General features: G+C 36.0%; 1 protein-coding gene and 1 non-coding gene across 2 annotated transcripts in view; both read left to right on the top strand.

Annotated features, from left to right (window-relative positions):
• UNC13C (unc-13 homolog C) overlaps positions 1-10,595 on the top strand; it is a 655,255-nt gene extending 644,660 nt beyond the window's left edge. Inside the window, exons 30-32 of the mRNA XM_052646337.1 lie at positions 6,022-6,114; positions 7,611-7,770; positions 10,310-10,595. Coding sequence (XP_052502297.1) covers positions 6,022-6,114; positions 7,611-7,770; positions 10,310-10,595 — 539 coding nt within the window. The remainder of the gene's footprint in view (positions 1-6,021; positions 6,115-7,610; positions 7,771-10,309) is intronic.
• On the top strand, positions 4,247-4,318 carry TRNAW-CCA (transfer RNA tryptophan (anticodon CCA)). Its single transcript has one exon. It is a non-coding gene; the product is annotated as a tRNA-Trp (tRNA).
• Positions 10,596-27,312: the final 16,717 nt, after the last annotated feature.

The raw sequence follows: 27,312 nt of genomic DNA, 5'->3' as shown, positions 1-27,312 counted from the left end.
AACTCTCAAGACTACGCTTGACGTGATTGAGCAGTAAATTTCACATTTTCTGTTAAAAAAAGGAAATGTGTGTTTTCTGCTAAATCTTTACACCCAAGGGTTTCCTCAAAATTGTTTGGGGATTGCTGAGTATATAAGTTTGGTTTTCAACATGTTTTTTTTTTTTTTCCCACCAGTGGAATCCTTCAAGTTTTTTAGAAAACACACACAGGCACAGAGTTAGGTTATGCAAGTGGAAGATGAGAGAGCAGCAATTTGGGAAAGGGAAAATCATACCTGTGCATTTAGAGTACCTTTTAAAAAGTTTTAGGCACATTTCTATGGCTGTTAGTTGTTTTCAAACAGCGTAAAATGTCTCCTCCATAACTAAGAGCACATATTTTCCGAATTCAAGTTTTACATATTTTCTAATAAAGATCAGATTCTATAACAACACAAAGCCTTTGAATTACCTTGGTAAAGTTTCTGATTAGGAACTCAGATGAAGAAATGGTACCTCCTGGTGAGCGCTTTGATGGAAAGCTTTTCTCATTTACAAACTTGTTGAATCAATAACTTTCTTGACCATCACTTCTAGATGTTTACTCTGGAAACAAACCAGCCATTGCTACATGACTGCTCGTGGTAATACTGACATGATCACCCATAAGAGTCTTGATCACAAACCCACATACTGAGCAGGCTCTGATCTTTAGTATACCAACAGAGACACACACGCAACCTGAATGCATTTGCACTGCCTCTCATTGACTGTGATTTCAACAATAGTTAAGCAAACAATATAACCTTTAGCAATCAAGAAAACTTATTTCATGGAATTCTTGGTTAACGAAGGTTTTACATCATAGTGGGAAAGAATACTCCCTAATGGACATTCAACATGAGGGCTCTTAAAAATCTTCCATCTCTAGTGTACTCAACCCAGAAAATTTTACTGAAGAAACTAACAATTTCAAAGTTGTTGAGGAAAACTCTAGTCACTCTGTTTTTGTCTTACAACAGTATTTGATTTAGATAACTATAGTGCAGTGGATTTTTTCTAATTTTCTATGAATCTTCAAGGTATTTAATAACTTTGGAACACTCTTAAGAATGATTATTATCATAAACCTGGATCCATTTACCAGCAGCTCTTATGTGCAAGGCACATAATATCTTACATATTTTTCAAAATTGTCCTTTTTTAGCCTCGTTATAATATTGCCAGATAGATGGGATTATCAACACTTTACAGATAAGGACATGCAAATTCACATTTTTCAACTGTTAATGTGTGACAGACAGATTCATGATCAGGGAAGTCTGGTTTCATTGCCCAGGGATTTTATACTTTGTTATACATGTCTTATAAATCAAGGGGCACCATAAACATCGTGGTCTATGTATAATAGTGTTTGAGGAGATCAAAAATATAACCACAGATTATTTCTAGAATAGTAAAAAGAAAGAAAGAAAGAAAATATTTTAGTGTAGAGGTGTTTGGACAGAGCTTCATTGGATAATGGAGGAAAGATATTCTAAACATTTGTTTTGAGTTGATGAAAACATAAAGAAAGGTTTGAAAAAATTAAGCCAAAGACAGCATGGACCAGAAGTGCTGATGAAGCAGAGGTTATCAGAAGCATCCTAGCAAAGGGCTGGGTTTTGGGATTTGACTCAAGGTACAATAGGCTTCCCTGGTGGCTCAGTGGTTAAAGCGTCTGCCCGCAATGCAGGAGACCTGGGTTCGATCCCTGGATCGGGAAAATTACCCTGGAGAAGGAAATGGCAACCCACTCCAGTATTCTTGCCTGGACAATCCCATGGACGGAGGAACCTGATGGGCTACAGTCCACGGGGTCGCAAAGAGTTGGACAGGACTGAGCAACTTCACTTTCACTTTCACTTTCACAATAGGATGCAAGTAGGAGGTTTTCCAAAAGGGATTGCAGTGATAAAAAATGATCTTTTACACAGATGAGACAAATTCTTTCGAAACCTAAATTTGACTATGCCACCCATAGCCAAAATCTTAAAAGACTTCTCAGTAGCTCCAAGATAAAGTCTAACAATTTTTAAATGACATTCAAAGTACCAACATTTTCTCTAACATTCCCTATTGTTACTTCATCTATGCTCCATACATCCTGAACTCCTCACAGTTTCCAGGACACACCATTCTGTTTTACTCATCCGCATATGGGCACATGCTATTTCTTGCTTCTCTGTCTAAAAAAAAGGGGGGGAATTTCAACTAAATCTTCAAGAACCTCTTAAAGCATTTTCTCCCCTGAAAAAAATCCATCATGATAATAGTCGTTAAACAGTGAATGTCCATATTTTACATCTTATCCCCCACAAAGATTGTCTCAATATTCAAGACCTAAGAATATTGCAAAAATACTAGGGACACTTTCATTAAAGTTATGAGCAAATCAAAGATGTTAACTCTATTAGCCAAGATCACAGAAGGAATCAGATGGCACACCCAAATTAAGATTATTTGAAAAAGATTCAGTGGAGAAACTATGGACAACAGATGGGCAGGATAAAAAGAGACCAGAAAGAATAGTAAACTAACTGCACTGAAACAGATAACAAGGGAGGAAAAAGCTCCTAGAACCAGGAATGAGACTGTCACCTGCTGAGGGATGGTGAGGGCAATGTTGGCCTTTTGGTTGCAGGATTCTTCCAGCAAAATGGTGACACCATTGGAAGGAAACTAAAGAAATATCTGACCTGAGTCTACTCCCTCTTTCCCATATTTTGCCAGGACTTCTTATCATCCATAGAGCATAGGGACCACTGACTTGTCCATCTAGGGGCAGAGGACGGAGTGGAGCAGGGTGAAGAATGAATCTGGAGAGCCAAGTGAAGGATAGCAGCATATCCACTTTTAACACTGGCACGGCATGTAGTATTACAAATATAAGCCAATAAAATTAGCCAAGGCAAATATCAAGAGGTATAAAAACTGGAAAGGTGAAGTGTAATTCATTGAAAATAATTCATGTGTGTACTTACAAAACTCAAAATGAGTAATGAAAATATTTCATTAAAAATTCAGTTGGCTGAATAAAAAAATATACAAAAATCACTAGCCTTCCTGTTATCCAATATAATGGAAAAGGGGTCCCATTTAAAATAGAATGAGATGTAATAACTAGGAATAAGCTTTTTAACCATTCAAGATTCACATGAAGAAAAATGTAGAGCATAATTAGAGTACACAAAAGGAGACTTAAATCATGGCAAGAATAGATATGTTCTATTCTTCATATCACAAGGATGTCACCAGTTTAGGTGTCAAACTATTTTATTTTCCCAAAAAGTATTATCAGTGCCTCTTATGTGTCCTACTTTCTGCTGCATAGACACCTCCCTTGCTGATGTCAACATCCGGGTACCACCATGTTAGTTACTTGCACTGTTAGACGGTTATTCACGTTTTTAAGACCTTGTTCTGCCCACATTAAAGTTTTAATTAGTTATTGAATTAAAAGCTCTCTTTCTCTCTCTACAAACAGGGGTAAATAGTGACTGTAGCAGAAGGAGGAAAGGAGAAGGAGGAAGCCGTGGCTTCTCTTTCTTCTGGAGGCAATTTCCATGATATTGAGGAAGAGAGAAAGAGAAAAGAGACGGATGAATCTTTATCTAAGCCAACACAATATTGTAAGGCAATTATCCTTCAATTAAAAATAAGTAAATAAAAAAAAAAAACTGCAATGGTGACCATTAGTAGTCATTATCTATCTAAGGGTCACTGTCTACTCAGTTAGTAGTAGAACTTTTCCAGATCCTTCTCTTAGGGGAAGTGCAAGTTTGGTAGAACTGGCTGGTGTGAAATGTATTTTCAAATAGTTCCCCAGGGCATTGATGAACTCTTCCAAGACTCAAGACCTGGCCACTTTTTCCTGCTGCACCCCACCTGGGTGTATGGGCACATACATTCCTTTCAGATGCTTGCCTCTTCACCATGTTGCTGACAATCCCTGATAAAACCAGAGCCTATGGTCACATTTTCCCTCTCTTGTCCCCAATCGCTGGCACTTCAAGCCCATTCAGGAGCCATCTCCCATATTTGTCAGCAACTGTGACCTTAAGCAGAGAAGGAGATCCCGGCACACACTTGGCCATGCTCAGGTCATACTGTCTGCTAAGTAGGCAGCCAAAAAAAAAAAAATGAAATGCTCATCTAGCTGGCACTTTCAGCAAGTACTTGGACTACTTCTCTTGGAATTTTCTTCACTTCAGAGAAAGGAGGGCTTCCCTGGTGGCTCAGAGGTTAAAGCATCTGCCTCCAATGCAGGAGACCCAGGTTCGATCCCTGGGTAAGGAAGATTCCCTGGAGAAGGAAATGGCAACCCACTCCAGTATTCTTGCCTGGAGAATCCCATGGATGGAGAAGCCTGGTAGGTTACAGTCCACGGGGTCGCAGAGAGTTGGACACGACTGAGCAACTTTACCTTTCACCTTCACCTCAGGGAAAGGAAACACTTCTCACAGAGCAATGAGCAGCTCCTTGGCTAATGCCTGAAGTGATCACTTTGTCTTTCAGTCCTTTTATTAACAAATGGTTGGGGCAGGGTCGGGGTGAGAGTGGAGCTTGTGGTCAACCAGGTTTTCTCAGCAGATCCTGGTAAGAGGTTCTGGCTGAAATGCAGTGATTTTTTTCTCAAGTTAGAAACTGGAAGTCTCTTAGAATCTCTTCTTTTCAGCTTAGTCATTAGCCATTTATTTCATGAAAATAAGATTCTTATTAATCTCATATATATTGCAAATGATTAAAATGTCTATTGGGCAAAATGAGGTTCTATCTACCTTTGATAAATACCATTTCTAGAAATTATACTATAGATAAACTTGTAAACAGTAAAAGTAATTATTTGTTATTTAATTATTTTATTAATTATTAATATTAATAAAATAACTTATTACTTGTTCATAAGAGCAAGAGACTAGAAACCACCAAAGTGTGCTTAAATAAATAATGGTATGTCCATATAATGGAATAAGGGCTAAATATTATTTTAAATATTTTAATGTTTTCATTATTTGTAAGCAGATTATTTGTTTTTTAAGCAAGTATTCAGGAAACCTTGACTTTGCAGTTAATGCTCTGATATTCCAGACCATATTAAAGAGTGGGATATAGCTTTGTATATGTGGAAATGGAATGATCCTAATACATTTTTAGGTAAAAAGACAAAGGTAAGGTAAAGGATAATTAGAGTGTGTGTTTCTGTTTGAGAAAAAAATGTATATGTTTATAGATGATATGTTAATAGGTGTGTGTATGTGTGTATATGAGGTTGATGCAGTGATCCCTATTTTACAAATAAGAAAACCAAGTCTTGAGAACATCGCAAATTCTGATCACGGAACCAGATGTAGCGTGACTATGATTTGAATTCCAAGTGCCCAAATCACAGGCACCTTTCAATACAACATTCTTAACCCTTGACTAACCTTTATCAGGGTGGAATTGATTAATCCTTTTTATATCATCAAATTATAAAGGTACCTGTTTAGAATATATCACACAATATGCAGCAGTGTGTGTGTTGCTCTCCTCTGGTCTGAGTGTGGGCCTCATGAGAATCGGTGCTCTGTAGAGCCATCTCTGTATCCTTGATGCTCTGGTGCGGCACACTCAGGAAGAGCACTTCAGGAAGGAATGAAGGGCAGTGATACATCTTCATACGTAAGTGACAAGAAGGGCTTTAGTAAGTGCCTAGAATAAGGAAACTTCAAGTTTTTTTTTCTTTTTTTTTAACAATAGTAATACTAACAGGATGCCTTATGGTATCTGAGGACTGTGTGAAAGTTTAGCTAAATGGGCTAAATATGATTATACCCAAGACTGAAACCTGCATAGCAAATCTAACTTAATGAACATGTATCAGTATCTATTTTGTGCTGTTAACAAAGAGAACCATTTGTTTCCACGATCACACTTTAAAGTCCCCAATGCACAGAATATCAATGTCCCTTATTAAGTGGTCCGAAAGGTCAGGCCAGTAAACTTTTGCTGATTTGCAGGTCGCCCCTCCAAAGATTCAGTGGGTCAGATATCTGTTCACGTGGACATCACCGCCACTCCAGGAACCGGAGAGCATAAAGTCACTGTAAAAGGTATATTTTGGGTTCAGGTAGATCAAACAGCCTATAAGACTTTAACCTCTCAAAAAAATAATTATATCCAAAATGTTTTTTCTGGAAACCCTGTTTTTTAAAATCTATATTAAATTATTTTAGGGCATGCTTAGAATACCTCCATGAATCCAAAACTTTTGATTTAAAACAAAACAAATTAATAGCATAGATATTTAACCTATATTACTTGAAAAGTCTAAATGGTTAAAATACATTGATAATTACATTTCAGAACTGTACGACTGTTGTTCTCTATGGTTGAGGCTGTGGTTGCCTCCAACTTACCAATGACATTTTAGATATTAACTCAGTACATTCTTACTATCCACATAATCTACATACTTTTTCTATGTGATTTCCAACCACTGGTTTGATTTTTTTTTAATGGGTGGTTGAATCAATTGGCTTTATATTGTAAAAATTAAATCTGAATTCAGGGGTCATTTTGAAGATGTAATTTAATGATTTATACTTTTCTCAATAGAACCATGTTCTATTTTTATACTATCATGGACAGCCACTTTAAATAGTATCTATTTTAGTCAAAAGCCTGGCCTTCTAATATATTTCAAAGTTTCACTACCTCAACTAACACTGTTATGGTATATAATAGATTATATACAGTATTAGTAAGCATACAGATAAGTGGGCATGACTGTATATGCCAGTGTTGTTAAACATTTTTCAAAAATATTTTGCTAATGTATACCAAATGCTAGAAGTTTTATGAACCTTCCGAATTAGCAAGTTTAATTATAAGACACCTCCTTAAGGATACCATCACCATCATCAAAGAATGAGCAAAGATGTATGTATAAGAATGTTCACTTAAGTATTATTTATGATGCCTGAAATTAGGAAACTGCCATAATATGCAACAAGTGATTTGTTGAATATTGAATGAAATCTACACACAATTAAATATTTGCAGTTGGAAAATATATAATGAATTACAATGCTATCCATGATGGACTTAAAAAAATGAAAATATTTTTAAGACTGCAACACATTATGATCCTATTCTGTATATAAGGGTTGAAAGCATCACACCAAAATATTAACAGTCATTTCTTCTGAGTGATAAAATTATAAATTTTTCTTTTAATCTACTTTCTGTATATTTTCTAAATATTTCATGAACATGTCATAATTTTAATATGAAAAGCATCATGTTTTCACCTAAACAAGAATCATAACTTTTCAGTAGTAACAATTGTCATTTTAATTACAGCTTTTCACCATCCCAACGCCACATGGCTTAGAGCTGGAAGCCCTCTCAAGCATGCAGTCCAGAGAGAAAATTGTTTTTCCTAGTCCTAGTCTGTGGGGTTAGGGTGTTATTAAATGCAAGTTACAGCTTCATACATCATTTTAAAAGATAAATATCCACTTTAAAGATCAAAGGGAAAGCCTAGGATTCCACACATGGGTTTGCTAACACTTTATATTCCTTTCGTTTTCCTTCTATTTTTTAGTGATTGCTATTAATGACTTAAACTGGCAGACCACGGCAATGTTCCGCCCCTTCGTGGAAGTCTGTATGCTGGGACCCAACCTCGGAGACAAGAAGAGAAAACAAGGCACAAAAACAAAAAGCAACACATGGTCACCCAAGTATAATGAAACATTTCAGTTGTAAGTTATAACCCAGCTCCATTTTCCAACCAGGCAATAGGCCTTGTACAGCTACACTTACGAGGGACTCATAGAGTAGGAATGGCACTGGGCTTTGCTAAGCAGAGTAAAACCTGTAGGTTTAAGGATTCCTGTTCACCACGGATCCAGGGCAAATGAAGAAAACTGTAATAGGAGGGCTTTGCTCTCATGGAAGTAACACTCTAGATATTAAGAAAATTTGATAAACAAAATCATAAACAAAAAGCTGTCATATGATAGTGAATACTAAGCATAGTATCAAAACAGCATGATAGGGTGGTCCGTTGGCTGCTAAGATGAGGTGTTCAGGGAAGCCTCTCTGACTTTTAAATAGGAACCTGAGAAAATAATGGGGCTATTTGTAGCCAGGTTATTACACCACTGCACCTAAAGGAGAAGAGCTGTTACTAAAATCGGGACTGTGAAAACTTCATATGTAGTCACTCACTTCCTAGGAAAGTGACCATCTGTGGAGACAAACAGCTTACTTGAGGAGCCTCACAGGCAAGAATCCAAAGAAATAAAGTCTCCCCTCACTTGCATCATTATCTCTGACTTTCCAATGATGTTCTCTTTTGGCTAAACCCCACTGGAAGTCAGAGCACAGAGAAACTCAGTGGGTGCAGTCCTTACAGGTCAGCATCCTCCTGCAAAGCACAAGGAGAAGAATGCTGTGGAGCAAATCGAAGTTATCTGGCACTGAATGAAGTCAAGGATGACTCCTAGTTTTTGGCGTAAACAGTTGGGTAGATGTTCACTTGCTGAGATGGGAAAGTAAGGACAGGCCATGAGGAAAGCAAAGATTTTCTTTTAAATCTATTAATCTGGAGATAGGTATTGTACATCCAAGGCTAGGCTAGGCTAAGTTGCTTCAGTCGTGTCCGACTCTGTGCGACCCCATACACGGCAGCCCATCAGGCTCCCCCATCCTTGGGATTCTCAAGGCAAGAACACTGGAGTGGGTTGCCATTTCCTTCTCATATCAAATATATGATTAGACATAAATTGAGAATTATCTGTATATAGATGTAATTAACTCTACAAATCTAAATGAGCTGACCTAGGGACAGATAGGAAGCCAAGGGTGAGGGAACATAAGACAAGGCCCTAGGGCCTTTCACACACACACACACACACACACACAAGCACTCGCACACACACTTACCAAGCTTCCCTTACTGCTTTGATTCTTTGTTATTTCACATTCTTGGTTTCCCAGAGACCTTTCAGCGCTGTTTTCTGAATAATTAACTCTTACCACTCATTAAAACTTAACTATCCTACTGTATCTATTAAAAAGGTTCTAATAATGCCTGCTAACAAATCAGCTCACAAGAGTCTACCTATCTACTCCTCCAATTTACACAGAAAATTTTGATCCAATTAAAAAGTCTTCCAAAAGGTTCTAGGAATACCTGAATAATGCAAAATTCAGATATAATGCGGTGAGCTACCAAGACCATGATTCTGGGGAAAAGGCAGCATTTGACTCATTTTAATTCACAAGAAGTCCCAGAGCCTGTCATATTTTGCCATTCTATTCTTTACCGCCCCTCCAGGATTCCATTTTCCTGAGTGTCATTTCAGGCTGTCTCTAAAATAAGTACACAGTTGTTTGTCTCCTGGAAACAAAAGTCTCACCTGGCAAAATATTTGATCAGAAAAAAGTCACTTAGACAAGGAAGGAATCTAGAAGCTTGTACCACTGAGGAATAGAAGCGCATTCATTAGAAAGTCAGGACTATCTGAGGAGGAATTAAAATAAGGGACAAGGGGTATTATCCTCAGCATTTCACTGCTCAGCCTTCTTCATTAGGTTCAGTTCTGCGTTGACAGACTGTCTAGGGTCGTTATTAGAAGAGGCTAGCCTCAGCCCCAATCTTGACAGGTCTAACAGTTGCCATACGAAAGAACTGGCATTGAAGCACCAGGCACTGCTGGAACTGATTTACTCTGGCGATTTGTATCCCATTCAGCATCTTATGAATAGTGCTTGATAGTCTGAGCAGTGTATTTCCCTGAGAAAAGCCTCCTACATATAATAGCTAATCCAGGAGTCTGAGGTAGAGAAAGGAATTGGTAATAATGGCTGTCAAAACAATGGCACAGAAATTCTTCCAAAAGGTACCCTTCCCCCCAGCCTAGCTTCCATGACCGTTAGTAACCCCTCCTACCCCTATATCACTGGGGAGACCTTGCCCCCAATGATTAATGACAACATAGTATTTTAATTCCAGTTTCTAGTAATATCCTTAACATCAGGGGGCAGTCAAGCATTTTTAAATTAATTTCCTTTTTCTATCTAGGAAAAGAAGGAGTTTTAAGTTAGATTGCTGAGTAATAGCAATGTAAATACGTTCTAAGGAAAATTTAAAGAATATTTGCAGAGTTAAAATGCCATGATACTTTATTTGCCAATACAACATTCTAAACAATGTATAAAATTTTTCACAGTCTATTAGAACCGTATCGATCCCTATTTGAAAATGCTCAAAATCCCTGTTTTTAATCCACGCAGCACTCTGAGAAAAGAAAACCGCCCAGGAGCCTATGAACTTCACCTTTCGGTTAAAGATTACTGCTTTGCCAGAGAAGATCGAATTATCGGAATGACAGTAATTCAGCTCCAGAATATAGCCGAAAAGGGGAGCCACGGGGCGTGGTATCCCCTTTTGAAAAATGTCTCTATGGATGCAACCGGTCTGACTATCCTTAGAATCCTCTCTCAGAGGACCAGTGATGATGTGGCTAAAGAATTTGTAAGACTTAAATCTGAAACAAGATCTGCTGAAGAGAGTGCTTGAAACAATACCATACCCCAAGACAGCATCTCTGAGAATTCACCAACTCTGTTTGACTACTGCATGCATATGCAAATACAGGGGAATGTTTATTTTACTACATTTCAGTGTTTGCCAGTGCTCCAGTACAGTGTCTCCAAGGTATGTGGGAAAACTGCAGAACTTTTATGCCAATTCTGGTCTTTGAGAAATCAGTGTTCCATGAAGTGCCAAAATCATGATGTTAAGTGAAATATCCAGAGTTATCTTTTAAAATATTTATTTCATTACCAATTTCTCATCCATTAAACATCCTAAAACACAGTCTTTTGAGTTTGTCCATTAGTTATCCTTGTTACATTGGTTTATATATCTGGTAGATATGAAAGCATTTGTTACTCAAATTGTTTTATTTAGACTTACCTCATAATAGATGTCTTACAAATACCCTTTTCTACCATGACTAGAAATGCAGTTACTTCTAGAAAGCATTTGTAATTTTATAGTTGCAGATATATTGTGATGACTTTTGCATACAAAATAAAATAGAAAAGGTGGGAAATATTTTATGCTGACCAGTTTCCAACCTTTCTGAAATATCACTGTGAAGAAATGCTCTTAAAGCAAACTTATGCAAAGCAATGCTAAATAGTTTGTTAACATGTTTGATATATCAACAAAATTTTGTTCCTTAAAACTGCCAAGGTCACATCACATTTGTAAAAAAAAAAAAAAAAGAGGTAAGTTGAAGCATTTGCCATCTAGCATTATGTCTTAGCTTTACCAAATTTCATTCTTTAGAAAGTCATAGGATTATTGGTTTAGAAGTACAATGGAAGGATTGTTTCTTAAAATTACCTATGATAATTAACTGTACTGTTACTGTTTTCCTTCTGACAGTTATGACTAACTCCTTCTTTACTGAGTGCTATAATCAGTTAAATGTTTCCTTTTTAGAAATATTCAACAATTTGTACTTAATGCAGCATTATTATATATTGCACTGGAGAAAAAAGTCATGTCTTCAGCTATTTAGTGAAAAATGTAAAATGAAGTCTGAACAAATTGCTTACGATTTTGTAATTTATGTTATTTATAAGCCCAAGATGCATACAATGCAATAGAAAAACAACTTATTACAGCTCAGTAGATAAAAATATAACTAGGTTGGATTTTGAATATGAAATAGTTTATAAATATTTGCACTTTCTCTATTTTTATGGTTTGACTTTTTAGAGTCTGTACCTAAATAGTTGGCTGTAGAACAGTACTTTGTAACTTATGGTCATAACTGTTAGTGGGCAACATATACGTGCAGAAAAAAGACCCTGTTAACAATGACTGCTCTGTGAACAAGCTGGTCCAATATGTTAAGAACAAGTGAAAAGTATCATGACTCCCAGAACCATGCTGTTACTGGGTGTGAAACCACAGACAGCAAGATCCACTAATTTATGTTAAATTGATAGGCAAGTGCTTTGTTAATAACGTCTTCAAATGCATAGTTCAATGCAATCCTCTGGCATATGCATTAATAAATGAATATATATTAAGCACATGTAATACTTCATTGTATCTTCTGCCTTTTTATTTCATATATGCAACATCATCATTTCATTATTTAGGAATAAGAAATCCAGATCCTTTTTACTGGATAGAACACTCTTCACAATGTTTGGTTCTAGTATCTCATTAGAATTTGAGGAAAAAAGAAACCAATTCTGTTCCTGGAAAAAGTTGCATATTACAAAATAATGAGCCTGAAAATAGGAAAAAAAAAAAAAACTGATGTATCTACCTGTCTGCATGTCTCTGAATACTGCTAAGCTATGAAAAAATTCAACATCCAAGATATAAACAAGCAACCCCATTAATAAAATTGTACATAACAAAAGGTTTCATTATTTTATTGAAGGATTCATTCAAGATTTAAAACGACTTTACGGAACATTGACTTGAGGAGTACATTAATGTCATAAAGCACAATACCACTGAATAAATAGCAGTTTGGGTGTGCATTGATCACACAAAAAATTATGACCTAAGTATATTTACAGTATTTGTTTAATTGGATCTATTCATTGTTTTTGTGTGTGTGTACAATATCTATCAAATACTAATGGTGATGGTGTGAATTGTGTCTATTTATTAATATCATAAAGTACCAGTACTAATTTTGAGATAGTTATAAATTCTACAGTCTTTGTTGTTTCTCCCAAGATATAAGTACTTGTTGTCTCTGGCATAAAGCCTGTTGTGTTTACATAACCAAATTAGTCATCACTCTGAAGTTCACAGCAACCTCCACCAACTATAGGCTCCATTAAAGTGTGAAGCTATTTATTTATTTTAGATAAAATGCACAAAGTTTGACTTTTCATCTACAGATGAAAATTACGTAGAAGTTCTCAAAGAAACACGTGAAAATCAAATTTTGCTAAAAGGAAGCATTTAAAACCACAATGAAACATTTATTATTTAAAGGGGTTTTCATGAATTATTATTTAAGGTAAGCAATCAGATGTCCTTATAACAGCCTGCTCTAATTCATCTATTTCTAGGATAATTTATATATTGAATTTCCCTTAAAGGAGGCACATTTATAAAAGACAATCCTAGCTTAACATTTTGCATTTGGTCTTTTAAAAAAAATTTGAAATGAGATTTATTTTCACCTTTTAATTTCTCTTATATAAAGATATGGCTACACTAAGCACTTTTAAGGACTAATATAGCTTCAATCTCATACTCAATGAAAGGTAATCATATTTATGCAGGGCTCAGAGAATAACCCTGGATAGAAGTCTGATTCCCCTGTTACCACTTGGCAGAATATGGGGATGCAGAGGGAAGGGACTGCCTTTCCTGGCATTTGCTGTGGTTAAAAGCACTCCAGTCCCTTGTTTGAAACAGCTGGTTCCTTGCTCACTCAGTCCCAGACCTCCACAAATGGGTGATCTCTCTTGTTCAGGTATCTGGTATTTGTTTTTCAAAATAAAAAAACTAGGGTACATGACTTGATGGAGACTAAGCTCCAATTTGTGAATATCATATGATACTTATTTTAAAATATATATTTTTCACATAACAATTTTGAAATCAGGATACATTTTATAGTCATTGTCATGCTATAGATTAATGAATGCTTTTCCCCCTTTTTAAATAGTAAATAATGGTTCATATTGCAATGAAAAACTTCTTATAAGCAAATGTAGAAATAGTAGTATTCATCTTTTTAACAAAATATATATATATTATAATCTGCATACACTAAAATTATTATGTCAAGAAGCAACAATTAGAACCGGACATGGAACAAAGAACTGGTTCCAAATTGGGAAAGGAGCACATCAAGGCTGTATATTGTCACCTGCTTATTAAACTTTTATGCAGAGTACATCATGCAAAATGCCAGGCTTGGATGAAGCACATGCTGGAATCAAGATTGCTGAGAGAAATATGAATAACCTCAGATATGCAGATGACACCACCCTTATGGCCGAAAGTGAAGAGGAACTAAAGAGCCTATTGATGACAGTGAAGAGGAGAGTAAAAAGTTGGCTTAAAACTGAACATTCAGAAAACTAAGATCATGGCATCTGGTCCCATCACTTGATGGCAAATAGATGGGTAAACAATGGAAACAGTGACAGACTTTACTTTCTTGGGCTCCAAAATCATTGCAGATGGTGACTGCAGCCATGAAATTAATAAATGCTTGCTCCCTGGAAGAAAAGCTATGACAAACCTAGACAGCATATTAAAAAGCAAACAGAAGCAGAAGATACTAAGAAGAGGTGGCAAGAATACATGGAAGAACTGTACAAAAAGGATCTTCATGACTCAGATAATCATGATGATGTGATCACTAATCTAGAGCCAAACATCTTGGAATGTGAACTCAAGTGGGCCTTCGAAAGCATCACTACGAACAAAGCTAATGGAGGTGATGGAATTCCAGTTGAGCTGTTTCAAATCCTGAAAGATGATGCTGTGAAAGTGCTGCACTCAATATGCCAGCAAATTTGGAAAAATCAGCAGTGGCCACAGGACTGGAAAAGGTCAGTTTTCATTCCAATCCCAAAGAAAGGCAATGCCAAAGAATGCTCAAACTACCGCACAATTGCACTCATCTCACATGCTAGTAATGCTCAAAATTCTCCAAGCCAGGCTTCAGCAGTACGTGAACCGTGAACTCCCTGATGTTCAAGCTGGTTTTAGAAAAGGCAGAGGAACCAGAGATCAAATTGCCAACATCTGTTGGATCATGGAAAAAGCAAGAGAGTTCCAGAAAAACATCAATTTCTGCTTTATTGACTATGCCAAAGCCTTTGACTCTGTGGATCACAAGAAACTGTGGAAAATTCTGAAAGAGATGGGAATACCAGACCACCTAACCTGCCTCTTGAGAAATCTGTATGCAGGTCACGAAGCAACATTTAGAACTGGACATGGAACCACAGACTGGTTCCAAATAGGAAAAGGAGTACATCAAGGCTGTATATTGTCACCCTGCTTATCTAACTTACATGCAGAGTACATCATGAGAAATGCTGGACTGGAAGAAACACAAGCTGGAATTAAGATTGCCAGGATAAATATCAATAATGATATTGATAAATAAATATCTCACATATGCAGATGACACCACCCTTATGGCAGAAAGTGAAGAGGAGATAAAAAGCCTCTTGATGAAAGTGAAAGAGGAGAGTGAAAAAGTTGGCTTAAAGCTCAACATTCAGAAAACGAAGATCATGGCATCCAGCCAATCATTTCATGAGAAATAGATGGGGAAACAGTGGAAACAGTGTCAGACTTTATTTTGGGGGGCTCCAAAATCACTGCAGGTGGTGACTGCAGCCATGAAATTAAAAGACGCTTACTCCTTGGAAGAAAAGTTATGACCAACCTAGATAATATATTCAAAAGCAGAGACATTACTTTGCTGACTAAGGTCCGTCTAGTCAAGGCTATGGTTTTACCAGTGGTCATGTATGGATGTGAGAGTTGGACTGTGAAGAAGGCTGAGCGTGGAAGAATTGATGCTTTTGAACTGTGGTGTTGGAGAAGACTCCTGAGAGTCCCTTGGACTGCAAGGAGATCCAACCAGTCCTCTCTGAAGGAGATCAGCCCTGGGATTTCTTCGGAAGGAATGATGCTAAAGCTGAAACTCCAGTACTTTGGCCACCTCATGCGAAGAGTTGACTCATTGGAAAAGACTCTGATTCTGGGAGGGATTGGGGGCAGGAGGAGAAGGGGACGACAGAGGATGAGCTGGCTGGATGGCATCACGGACTCGATGGACGTGAGTCTGAGTGAACTCCGGGAGATGGTGATGGACAGGGAGGCCTGGCATGCTGCAATTCATGGGGTCGCAAAGAGTCAGACAGGACTGAGTGACTGAACTGAACTGAACTGACATTACTTTGCAGACAAAGGTCCATCTAGTCAAAGCTATGGTTTTTCCAGTAGTCAGGTATGGATGTGAGAGCTGGACCATAAAGAAAACTGAAAGTGAAAGTTGCTCAGTTGTGTCTGACTCTTTGCGACCCTATGGACTGTATAGTCCATGGAATTCTCTAGGCTAGGATATTGGAGTGGGTAGCCTTTCCCTTCTCCAGGGGATCTTCCCAAGCCAGGGATCAAACCCAGGTCTCCCACATTGCGTGCAGATTCTTTACCTGCTGATCCACAAGAGAAGCCCAAATATACTGGAGGGGGTAGCCTATCCCTTCTCCAAGGGATCTTCCAGACCCAGGAATCAACCCTGGGTCTCCTGCATTGCAGACAGATTCTTTACCAACTGAGCTACCAGGGAAGCCAAAAGAAAGCTGAGGGCCGAAGAACTGATGCTTTTGAACTGTGGTGTTGGAGAAGACTCATGAGAATCCCTTGGACTGCAAGGAGATCCAACCAGTCAATCCTAAAGGAAATCAACCCTGAATATTCATTGGAAGGACTAATGCTGAAACTCCAATACTTTGGCCACCTGATGCAAAGAACTAACTCTTTAGAAAAGACTCTATGGGATGCTGGGAATGACTGAAGGCAGGAGGAAATGGGGACAACGGAGGATAAGATAGTTGGATGGCATCACTGACTCCATAGACATGAGTTTGAGCAAGCTCTGGGAGTTGGTGATGAACTAAACAACTCTGTTGGTATACATTCCTGTTTTGACATTTCATAGAATCATGTATCAAGCACAGCCAGCAGTATACAGGACAGCTCAATCATCCTCCAAAATTCCATTATCCAACTGCTTTTTAAACAAACTCTCCCTCTACGTTTAGCTCCTGACAGCCCTGATCTATTTTCAGTCCCCCTGGTTTTATGTTCTCCAGAATGTCTTAGAAATGGAATCATAGTAGATGTCCTTCTGAGCCTCATTTCTTTCATTAGGCATTATTCATTTGAGTCATCTATGTTACGGCATCTATCAACTGTTTTCACTGCTGAGTAGTACCCAATTACATAGATATACAAGAATATCTGTTCAGTTACCAGTTCAAACACATCTGGGTTGTTTTCGGTTTTTGGATGATTATGTACAAAAGCTGTTATAAACATTTCTATACAGGATTTTATATGACTTGTAGGTGTTTATTTCTCTTAAAGGAATACATAGTAATGGAATTTCTGGGTCATATTATACAGCTAACTTTATGAAAAAGTGTCAAATGATTGTATCATTTTATATTCTCAGCAGCAATGGGTAAGAGTTCCAGTTGCTCCAAATCCCTGAAGCACTTGATATTGTCAGGTTTTTGTTGTTGTTTCTATTTTAGTTTGCAGTCTGTTGATGATCAACACTGTTGAGTATAAGCAAAGTACATTTGTTTATTTCTCATCCATATGTCATCTTTGGTGAGTGTCTGCAAACCTTCTGTCCGTTTATTCAACTGGTATTTTGTTTTATTATTGTTGACTTTGGAGACATCTTTGTGTATTGGATATATAAGTCCTTTTTCAGATATGAGACTCACAACTATTTCACCCCAGTCTGTGGCTACTCATTCCATTCTCATAGCAGTGTCTCTCAGAGAGCAAAAGTATTAAATTTTGAAAAAGTCATTTATAGTTTTTCTTTTATGGATCATGGCTTTGCTGTTTAAAAACTCTTTGCCTCACTCAGTCACAAACATTTTCTCCCCTGTTTTATCAAAGAAGTTTTATAGTTTTAGATTTTACTATTTGGTCTATGATCCATGATCCATTTTGAAATTAGTTATTTAGTTCAATTATAGGATGTGAGGTTTAGGTTGAGGTTTATCTATTTGATTATTTCTAATTTACTAGTTAATTTGCATAGGAAATAAAATTGTTCCAATACCACATGACACCATTAATTGAAAAGACTATACTTTTTCCTGTGAATTATCTTTGTACTTTTGTCATAGATCAATTAACCAAATGTGTGTGGGTCTATTTTTTAAATCTCTATTTCCTTCCCTAGAGAAATTCCTACCTCTTCACCAGTTTGACACTGTTTTAATTACTGTAGCTTTGTATTGCCTTAAACTAAACCATGAGTTTTCCATGTTGTGTGTATTGTTTTTTTAATTATTGTCAGCTGTTCTAGTAATTTTGCATTCTTTAAAAAATTAAAACACTACTAGAATTTTGATTGGGACTTTACTGAACCCACAAATCATTTTGAAGACAGCTGACATCTTAACTGTGAACTGTCATCAATTTAATGAATACAATACTTGTTTCCATTTATTTAGATCTTCATTGATTTCTTTCATCAGTGTTAGTTTTCAGCATAAAGATGCTACCAAGTATTTCTTCTGTGTGTGCATGTATAATAGTGTACACAAGAACTTGAGAATAAAATTCAAATTGAAATTCTTCATTTTTGTATAGAAATTGATTCTTATATATTAGCACAGTTCCCATAACCTCACTAATCTTCCTTCTTATTTGCAAGATCTGTTTGGTAGATTCCTTGGAAGTTTCTACATTGACAATCATGTCAGAGAGGCATTTTTGTTTCTTCCCATTTGCACACATATTATTGCTTTTCTTTCTTTAATGCACTGGCTATAGCTTCTAGTACAGTCTTTTTTTTTTTTAGAACAAGGAGGAAGTGTTTATGCAGATTTAATCATATCATATACAATACAAACTTGTAACACTGCTAATGACCCTAGAAAGAATTAAACTTCAGTGGTCTCAAACTATTTATAATAACTGAAATCCCTCTATAATGTATTCACACCACAATATATAAGGAAGAGGCACAATTTTTATTTTTTACATTAGTTTTATCCATTTGTTAATACATTAGCTTCCTATCCTAACCTGTTCTCATAGCATACAATATTACAGCTAGAGTTGAAGAAGATGGGCTTGACTTTTTCTCAATCTCAGGGAGAAACCATTCAGCCCTTCACCATTAAATATGATGTTAGTAAGTAAGTGTTTATCACTCAGTCGTGTCTGACTCTTTGTGACCCCATGAACTGTAGTCCACCAGGCTCTTCTATCCATGGAATTCTCCAGGCAAGAAAACTGGAGTGGGTAGCCATTCCCTTATCCAGGGTATCTTCCTGACCCAGGGACTGAACCCAGGTCTCCCTCATTGCTGGCAGATTCTTAACTGTCTGACCTACCAGGGAAACCCCAAATATGAAGTTCCTTCCTAGTCCTACTTTGCTGAGAGTTTTTAATCAAAAATGATTTTTGAATTCTGTCTAATGATTTTCTGCATCAATTCAGATAATCATATAATTTGTGTTCTATAGATTGTGAGTATGGTAAACTACCTAGACTGATATTTTAATTGTCAAAACAGCTTTGCATGTCTAAGATGAACCCCATTTGGTCATGATGTATTATCTTTCTGCATATTGCTGAATTCAATCTGGTAATATTTTATTGAATATTTAACATTTATATTCATGGATTCTGTTGCTCTATAGTTTTGTTTTCTAGTAATGTTTTTGTCTTATTTTGATATCAGGATATTATTTATTTTATTAATCTTTAAAAAGAACTAACTTTGATTTCATTGATTTTCTCTTTTCTGCTTTAAATTTCATTGTCTTCTGTTATACCTTTATTTTCTTCCATTTGTTTGATATAGGTTTAATTTTTTCATCCAATTTATTAAAGTGGGACCTTAGATTATTGATCTACCTTTGTCTTTTAAAATGTAAGCAGTTAATGGCACAAATCTTCTAAACACTGCTTTAGCTTCATCTCATAAATTTTGATAAGCTATATTTTGTCTTTATTCAGTTAAAAATATTTATCAATTTTCATTGTGACTTCTTTGACCCATAGGTTACAAATTTTGTGTCTTGTTAAATTTCCAAATATTTTGGGAATTTTACAAATATTTTCTCTTACTTATTTCTAGCTTGATTTCATTATACTTGGAGAATATACTTTATATGATATCAATTTTTTAAATTTGATAAGATTTCTTTTATGATCCAAGATATGCATGGTGAATATCATATGCAGAAAAGAATCTACTTTATTATTATTATTTTATAATCATAATTTTAGTTTAGAGTTATAATTTTAAGGCATCTATGAAGAAATCTAACAAAGTCAAGTTGATAGGAAGTATTCTTCTGATCATCAATATTTTACTGATTTTGTTTCACTTTGAGAAGAATGTTGAAATCTCCAAATATAATTATGAATGTATTTATCTTTTCATTCCTATCTGCTTTATTTTGAAGGTCTATTGTTAGGTGCATGTATGTGTGTGTGTTTAGTACCTCAGTCGTCCAACTCTATGGGACACCGTGGACAGTAGCCCACCAGGTTCCTCTGTCCATAGAATTCCCCAGGCAAGAGAATATATACATTCAGGTACATAGATATTTAGGATTATGATGTTTTTCTCATTGGGTTATGTAATGTTCCTCTTTCATGCTGGTAACTTTCCTTGTTCTAAAGCCTGCAATAACTGATAGTAGTATAGTCTTCTTTAGGGTTTGAGTGGTATACCTTCTTCCACTGTTTTGCTTTAAACTATCTGTATCACTATATTGAAAGTGTGATAATAGTAGCTAGCACCTATATGACATACATGGGTCTTTTTAAAAAATCTAATTTGACAGTCTTTATGTGGTATACTTTGACCATTTAACAAAGCTAATTAATTAGATTTTTTAAATTGCCAAAACTCTGATATGAGATAGCTGAAATAAAAAGACTCATAATGTATTGGTCTTTTGATTTCTTTAGATTGTCAGACAGAGTGAAGTAAATCAGACAAAGACAAGTATGATATTGCTGATATGTGAAATCTTTTTTAAAAAATGATACAAACTTATCTATAAAACAGAAATAGAGTCACAGATATAGAAAACAAACTATGGTTACCAAGGGAGAAAGGCAGGGAGGGATAAATTGAAAGATTAGGATTGACATACACTTACTATTATATAGAAAATAAATAAATAATAATGACCCACTGTCTAAAACAGGGAACTCTACTCAAAACTCTGTAATGACCTATATGGGAAAATAATCTAAAAAAGAGTAAATATATGTACTATAAGTGATTCACTTTTCTGTACAGCAGAAACAAATGCAACATTGTAAATCAACTATACTACAATAAAAATTACTTTTTAAAATTAAAAGTCATTTAAGCTAAAAGTTTGAAAGGTTCTACAGACTCAAGTTTTAAGCATCTACACTTGTATTTCTTGAAAAAGATTTGATAGAATCATAAAATGTAAGAGCTGAGAATAATCATGCGGATAGTTTAATCAAAATTATTCACTTAAGAAACTGAGACCCAGAGTTATCAACTAGTTAATAACATAATATGATACTGGAATCCTCTAAGCTAATTTTCCTAAACTTATCTTCTGTGCCTCACCTCAATACCTTGTCTGGGGCACTTCTGCTTACTCTAAAATCAGTCCTCCAGGGCTGCCTCCAGAAAGCAAAGGGATGAAGTTCAGCCAAACTGTGACTTTATCCCGAAAGTAGTATTTAAATTAGCCAGTTAATTCTCACATTTTTTAAAGCAATGATATTAGGCAGAGATCAAACTGGTCAGTCCTAAAGGAAATCAGCCCTGAGTATTCATTAGAAAGATTGATGCCGAAGCTTCAATACTTTGGCCACCTGATGTGAAGAGCTGACTCACTGGAAAAGACCCTGAAGCTGGGAAAAAACAAAGGCAAAAGGAGAAGAGGATGACAGAGGGTGAGATGCTTGGATGGCATCACTGACTCAATGGACATGAGCTTGAGCAAACTCAGGGAGACAGTGATGGACAGAGAAGCCTGGAGTGCTGCAGTTCATGGAGTTGCAAAGAGTTGGACACGACTTAGCAACTTATCAGCAACATTAGATGGTTGGGTATTCTCTCTTGTAAATGTAGCATTATAGAAAAGGGAGGTTAAAATAATTGATAAACACTAATCATCTTTCACTTTTATATGTACCTAGATGATTTGATTTAATTTTAATGAATCATATCCTGTGAACATGGTTTTAATTTCAATTTTATATATGAGGAAACTAAATGTTGGAGAATTTAAATCACTTGGCAAGATTCATATACATGCTTACCTGTTTATGCTCACATAAATATATGGACACATTCAAGGCAATTATAAAATGTATTAAGAAAAAAGAAAAACGTTCCATTCACAGCAGCAACAGAAAGTTTAAGGTGCTTAGGAAGAAATCTGACCATGTATAAAGACTTGTGTAAGAAAATTCAAACTCTATTAAAGGGCATAGATGACAACAGAAAACAAAAGAAAACATAGGTTTCTTTATGAAAGACAAGGCTCGATATTATAAAGATAGTATTGCTTCTAAATTAATCTATCAATGAGTATCATTACATTTTAACTTAAAAAAACCAATATATTTTTCTAATTGACTATAAACTAATTTAAAAATTCATATGAAAGCAAAAGAATAGCCAAGGCAATTTTGAAGAATGATCAAGTACCCACCCAGCTGTGCACGTCTAACAGGTTTCATGATTTGTCATAATGCTGTAGTAAATAATGTACATTTTTTAGAAGGCAATGGCACCCCACTCCAGTATTCTTGCCTGGAAAATCCCATGGACGGCGGAGCCTGGAGGGCTGCAGTCCATGGGGTCGCACAGAGTCGGTCACGACTGAGCGACTTCACTTTCACTTTTCACTTTCATGCATTGGAGAAGGAAATGGGAACCCACTCCAGTGTTCTTACCTGGAGAATCCCAAGGACGAGGGAGACTGGTAGGCTGCCGTCTATGGGGTCGCACAGAGTCGGACACGACTGAAGTGACTTAGCAGTAGCAGCAGTTACATAAAGGTAGATAAATAGACAAAGAAATAGAATAGATTCCCTAGAAACAGATCTATGAATATCTGGAACTTGATATCATGTTGCATAGTATAGACTTTTAAAAATATATATATTACATATATTTAACAAATGTATATATTCTGTATCTGTAAAGAAATAGATTAGATCTCAATGCCAAACTAAAAATGAAATCCAGATGAATTGCACACCTCATAATTAATAGTCAAACTAATATTTTAGAAGAAAAATATTAACTTCACCACAGAGAAATTAGGAACAATTTTTAAAACAAACTTTCAAGCATAAAAGAAAAGATAAATTTACACATAACTAAAATTTAAAATGTTTTAATGACTAAAGGAACAAAGTTGGGTGAAAGTCAAATAAAAAATATTTTAACAAGCTTAATCAACTCAACTATAGTATGGCACAAATTTTTTGAAATTACTTAAAATCTGTTAGAAAAATGCAGGAAATCTGTTAGGAAATTCTCACTCAGCAATCCATAAAAGAGAAACACCAGTGACAATAAATATATTTAGAGATGTTTTCTCTCAATAGAAATAATTTTTTTTAAAAAGGCAAAACATCTCTCTGACTGGAAAAAAGATGTGAAAAAGTTGATCAAGAATTAACATGATAGTTTGAACAATCCTTCATCCATGTCGTTAACAAGATCTAAGAAGACACTGCATCCATGGCTTCCCTGATGGCTCAGTGGGTAAAGAATCCACCTGCAATGCAGGAGACACAGGGGACTCAGGTTTGATTCCTGGGTCGGGAAGATCCCCTGGAGGAGGAAATGGCAACCCACTCCAGTATTCTTGCCTGGAGAATCCCATGGACAGGGAAGCCTGGCATGCTGCAGTCTATGGGGTTGCAAAGAGTCAGACACAACTGAAAAACTGAACTGAACTGGCCCAGCACTGTGAAAACTCCGTGAAAGTAGGTGTAAACATATTCATGATGATCCTCTCCTTTGTTCCTCTCCCTTCTAAACTCCCAAGGCTAAAACTTTAAAGCTTAAAGAGATAGTGTCCATCCAGTGTTGCTTCTCTTTGAGAGTTCAGAGAAAACCTTTGGACAACTAGATGTTTCCCGGTGGTGCAGCACCAAATAAAATTTGGTAATAGTGGCCCTTTAGTACCAAAAACTCTGTCCTGGGGCTCCATCTCTCCATTCTTCAACATATTGGGGGTCGAGGGTGGGGGGGGAGATTGACTATGTTTTACTAAAGTTTTTCTTCTGAGATAATTTGTAAGAAAGATACTCCATTTAAAATTATGTGAATGACTTATAGCTTTTTAATAATAATCAAGATTGCTGGGAGAAATATCAACAACCTCAGAGATGCAGATGATACCACTCTAAAGGCAGAAAGTGAAGAGGAACTAAAGAGCCTCTTGATGAGAACTAAAGAGGAGAGTTTAAAAGCTGGCTTAAATACTCAATGTTTGAAAAACTGAGATCATGGCATCTGGTCCCATTGCTTCATGGCAAATAGATGTGGGAAAAGTGGAAACAGACAGATTTTACATTCTTGGGCTCCAAAATCACTGTGAATGGTGACTGCAGCCACAAAATTAAAAGACACTTGCCTCTTGGAAGAAAAGCTATGACAAACCTAGACAGTGTATTAAAAAGCAGAGACATCACTTTGATGACAAAGGTCTGAACAGTCAAAGCTATGGGCTTTCCACCAATTGTGAACAGATGTGTGAGTTGGACCATAAAGAAGGCTGAGCACCAAAGAATTGATGCTTTAGAATTGTGATTCTGAGAAAGACTCTTTAGAGTCCCCTGGACTACAAGGAGACCAAACCAGTCAATTCTAAAGGAAATCAACCCTGAATATTAATTGGGAGAACTGATGCTGAACCTGAAGCTCCAATACTTTGGCCACCTGATTTAAAGAGCCGGTTCTCTGGGAAAGACCCTGATGCTGGGAAAAATTGAAAGTAGAAGGGGACAACAGAGGATGAGATGGTTGGATGGCATCACCGACTCGACATGAGTTTGAGCAAGCTCAGAGAGATAGTGAAGGACAGGGAAGCCTGGCATGCTGCAGTCCATGAGGTCACAAAAATCGAACATGACTTAGCAACTGAACAACAAAATAGTCATTTATAGTCATTATTATCATACATGCACAAAGTAACTTTTAACTCATAATTACCAGTCAAGAAATTTAACACACTTATTTCTGGGGGATTTGGATTTTTTTGTTTTGTTCTACTTTTCAGTTTCCTGGCTTTTTGCAGTCTTCCATTTTTTTTGGAGAAATTAACTCTATTATTTAAAATATGAATATTTTTAAGATCAAGCTGTTTTCACTTCATATTTGTTATTATAATCATTCTTTAATATAATAAATGATTTATGTTTACCTCATCAATATTTCTGCCTTGAGTGGTTAGTTCTTTTAGTCAGTTGACCTTTGAGTTTTATTGGTCTCAATGCTTAATAACTAATTACTGCCATTAACTGAGAGCTAGAATATGCCAGTCACTATTCTAAATGCTTTAAATGCATCAACTTATTTAATATTCACAATACCATTATGAGGTTGATACTGTAATAACCTTTGAAAGAAAGGTTATGGCTTTCTTGATAAGAAGATTATGGCTTGGAATGCTTAAGTAAATTTCCTAATGTCATGAAGCTATTAAGAAAACCAAGATCTAAACTAGGATTGTTTGATTCCAATTTTAAGTTTAAGGGGAAAAAAAGAGGGGCAATGATATAACTATTATAAACAAATATTCACTTAACAATACAGACTATATTAAAATATATTTAAGCAACAGCCTATAAACTAGATCATTAAAAAGACTGAAACCAGAAAATAAACTTGGAGAATTTAATGTTATACCCATCTCAGAAATTTATAAATTCCTTCAGAATAGTCATTGACATTAATGATCTCAACAATACAATTAGTAAGTCCAAGATATTAAACACATATAAAGAAGAGAATTTTATATCCTACATACAAGTAATATGAGTAATATGAATTGCATCCAATATATTTCTGTATCATTAATCATATTATCTTTCATTTCTGATTTTATTTGTCTTCTATTTTTTTCTTAATCTAGCTACTGATTTGTCAATTTTGTTTATTTTTTTGAAAAACTGTTTTTCAAACTCAGTTTAATTGATCATTTTTATTGTTTTTCTGTCCTCTATTAATTTCCACCCTGAACATTAATTAATTCCTTCTGCCAACTTTGGGTTTAGCCAAAGAAACCATAAGAAAGAAGTACAAAACTAGAGGCAACAGTTACTGATCTCAAACTATACTACAAAACCAAATTAATTAAAACAGTATGGGACTGATATCAATATAGACACATAGATCAGTGGACCAGGAGAGAGTGCTTAGAATGAAAACCCCACATATACGGACAGTTAATATCTGAAAATGAAGCCAAGAATACTCAATGGGAAGAGGATGGTCTCTTCACAAATGGTACTGGAAAAACTAGATAAACACATGCAAAAAAATAAATGAAATTGAATCTCTCTTACACTACTTCCCTAAATTAACTTGAAATGGATCAAAGTCTCAAACATAAGACATGGTACTTTAAAAGTCTTACATGAAAATATAGGGAAGCAGCCCCTTAATACTGGTCTCAGTGATGATATTTTGGATATAACACCAAGAGTACAAAACAACAAAGAGTAAAAATCAGCCAATGGGGCTACATTGAACAAAAAAAACTTCTCCATTGCAAAAGAAACAATAAACAAAACGGAAAAACAACCTACTTAATGGGAGAAAATATTTACAAATCATGTATCTGATAAGAGGTTAATGTTCAAAATATATAAACATTTCATACAACTCAGTATCAATTAAAAAAGATTAAAAATGGGCAGAAGTCCTGAATAGACATACAAGACATACAGGTAGCCAATGGGTACAATGAAATGATGCTTAATATTGCTAATCATCAGAGAAATGCAAATTAAAACCACAGTGAGATATCCACTCACACCCATCAAAATGGCTATCATTGAAAAGTCTCAAATAACAAATGTTGGCAAGGATATAGAGAATAATATTTTGTTGACAGGATTGTAAATTGGTTTTAGCTACCATGGAAAACACTATGGAGGTTCCTCAAAAAGCTAAAAATAAAACTATTATATCATGTGATCCAGCAATTCCACTCCTGGTTAAACACCCAGACAAAACTACTAAAAGATACATGCACACGAATATTGGCAGCAGCATTATGTATAAGAGCCAAGATGTAGAAAAGACCCTGATGCTGGGAAGGACTGAAGGAGGGAGGAGAGGGGATAACAGAGGATGAGATGGTTGGATGGCATCACCAACTCAATGGACTTGAGTTTGAGTAAACTCCAGGAGTTGGTGATGGACAGGGAGGCCTGGCGTGCTGCAGTCCATGGGGTAACAAAGAGTCGGACACGACTGAGT

Source organism: Budorcas taxicolor, chromosome 10 (genome assembly GCF_023091745.1).
Source record: "Budorcas taxicolor isolate Tak-1 chromosome 10, Takin1.1, whole genome shotgun sequence".
Classification (NCBI taxonomy): domain Eukaryota; kingdom Metazoa; phylum Chordata; class Mammalia; order Artiodactyla; family Bovidae; genus Budorcas; species Budorcas taxicolor.
Note: the sequence above shows the minus strand (reverse complement) of the source record. Positions and strands in the feature narration are given on the sequence as shown.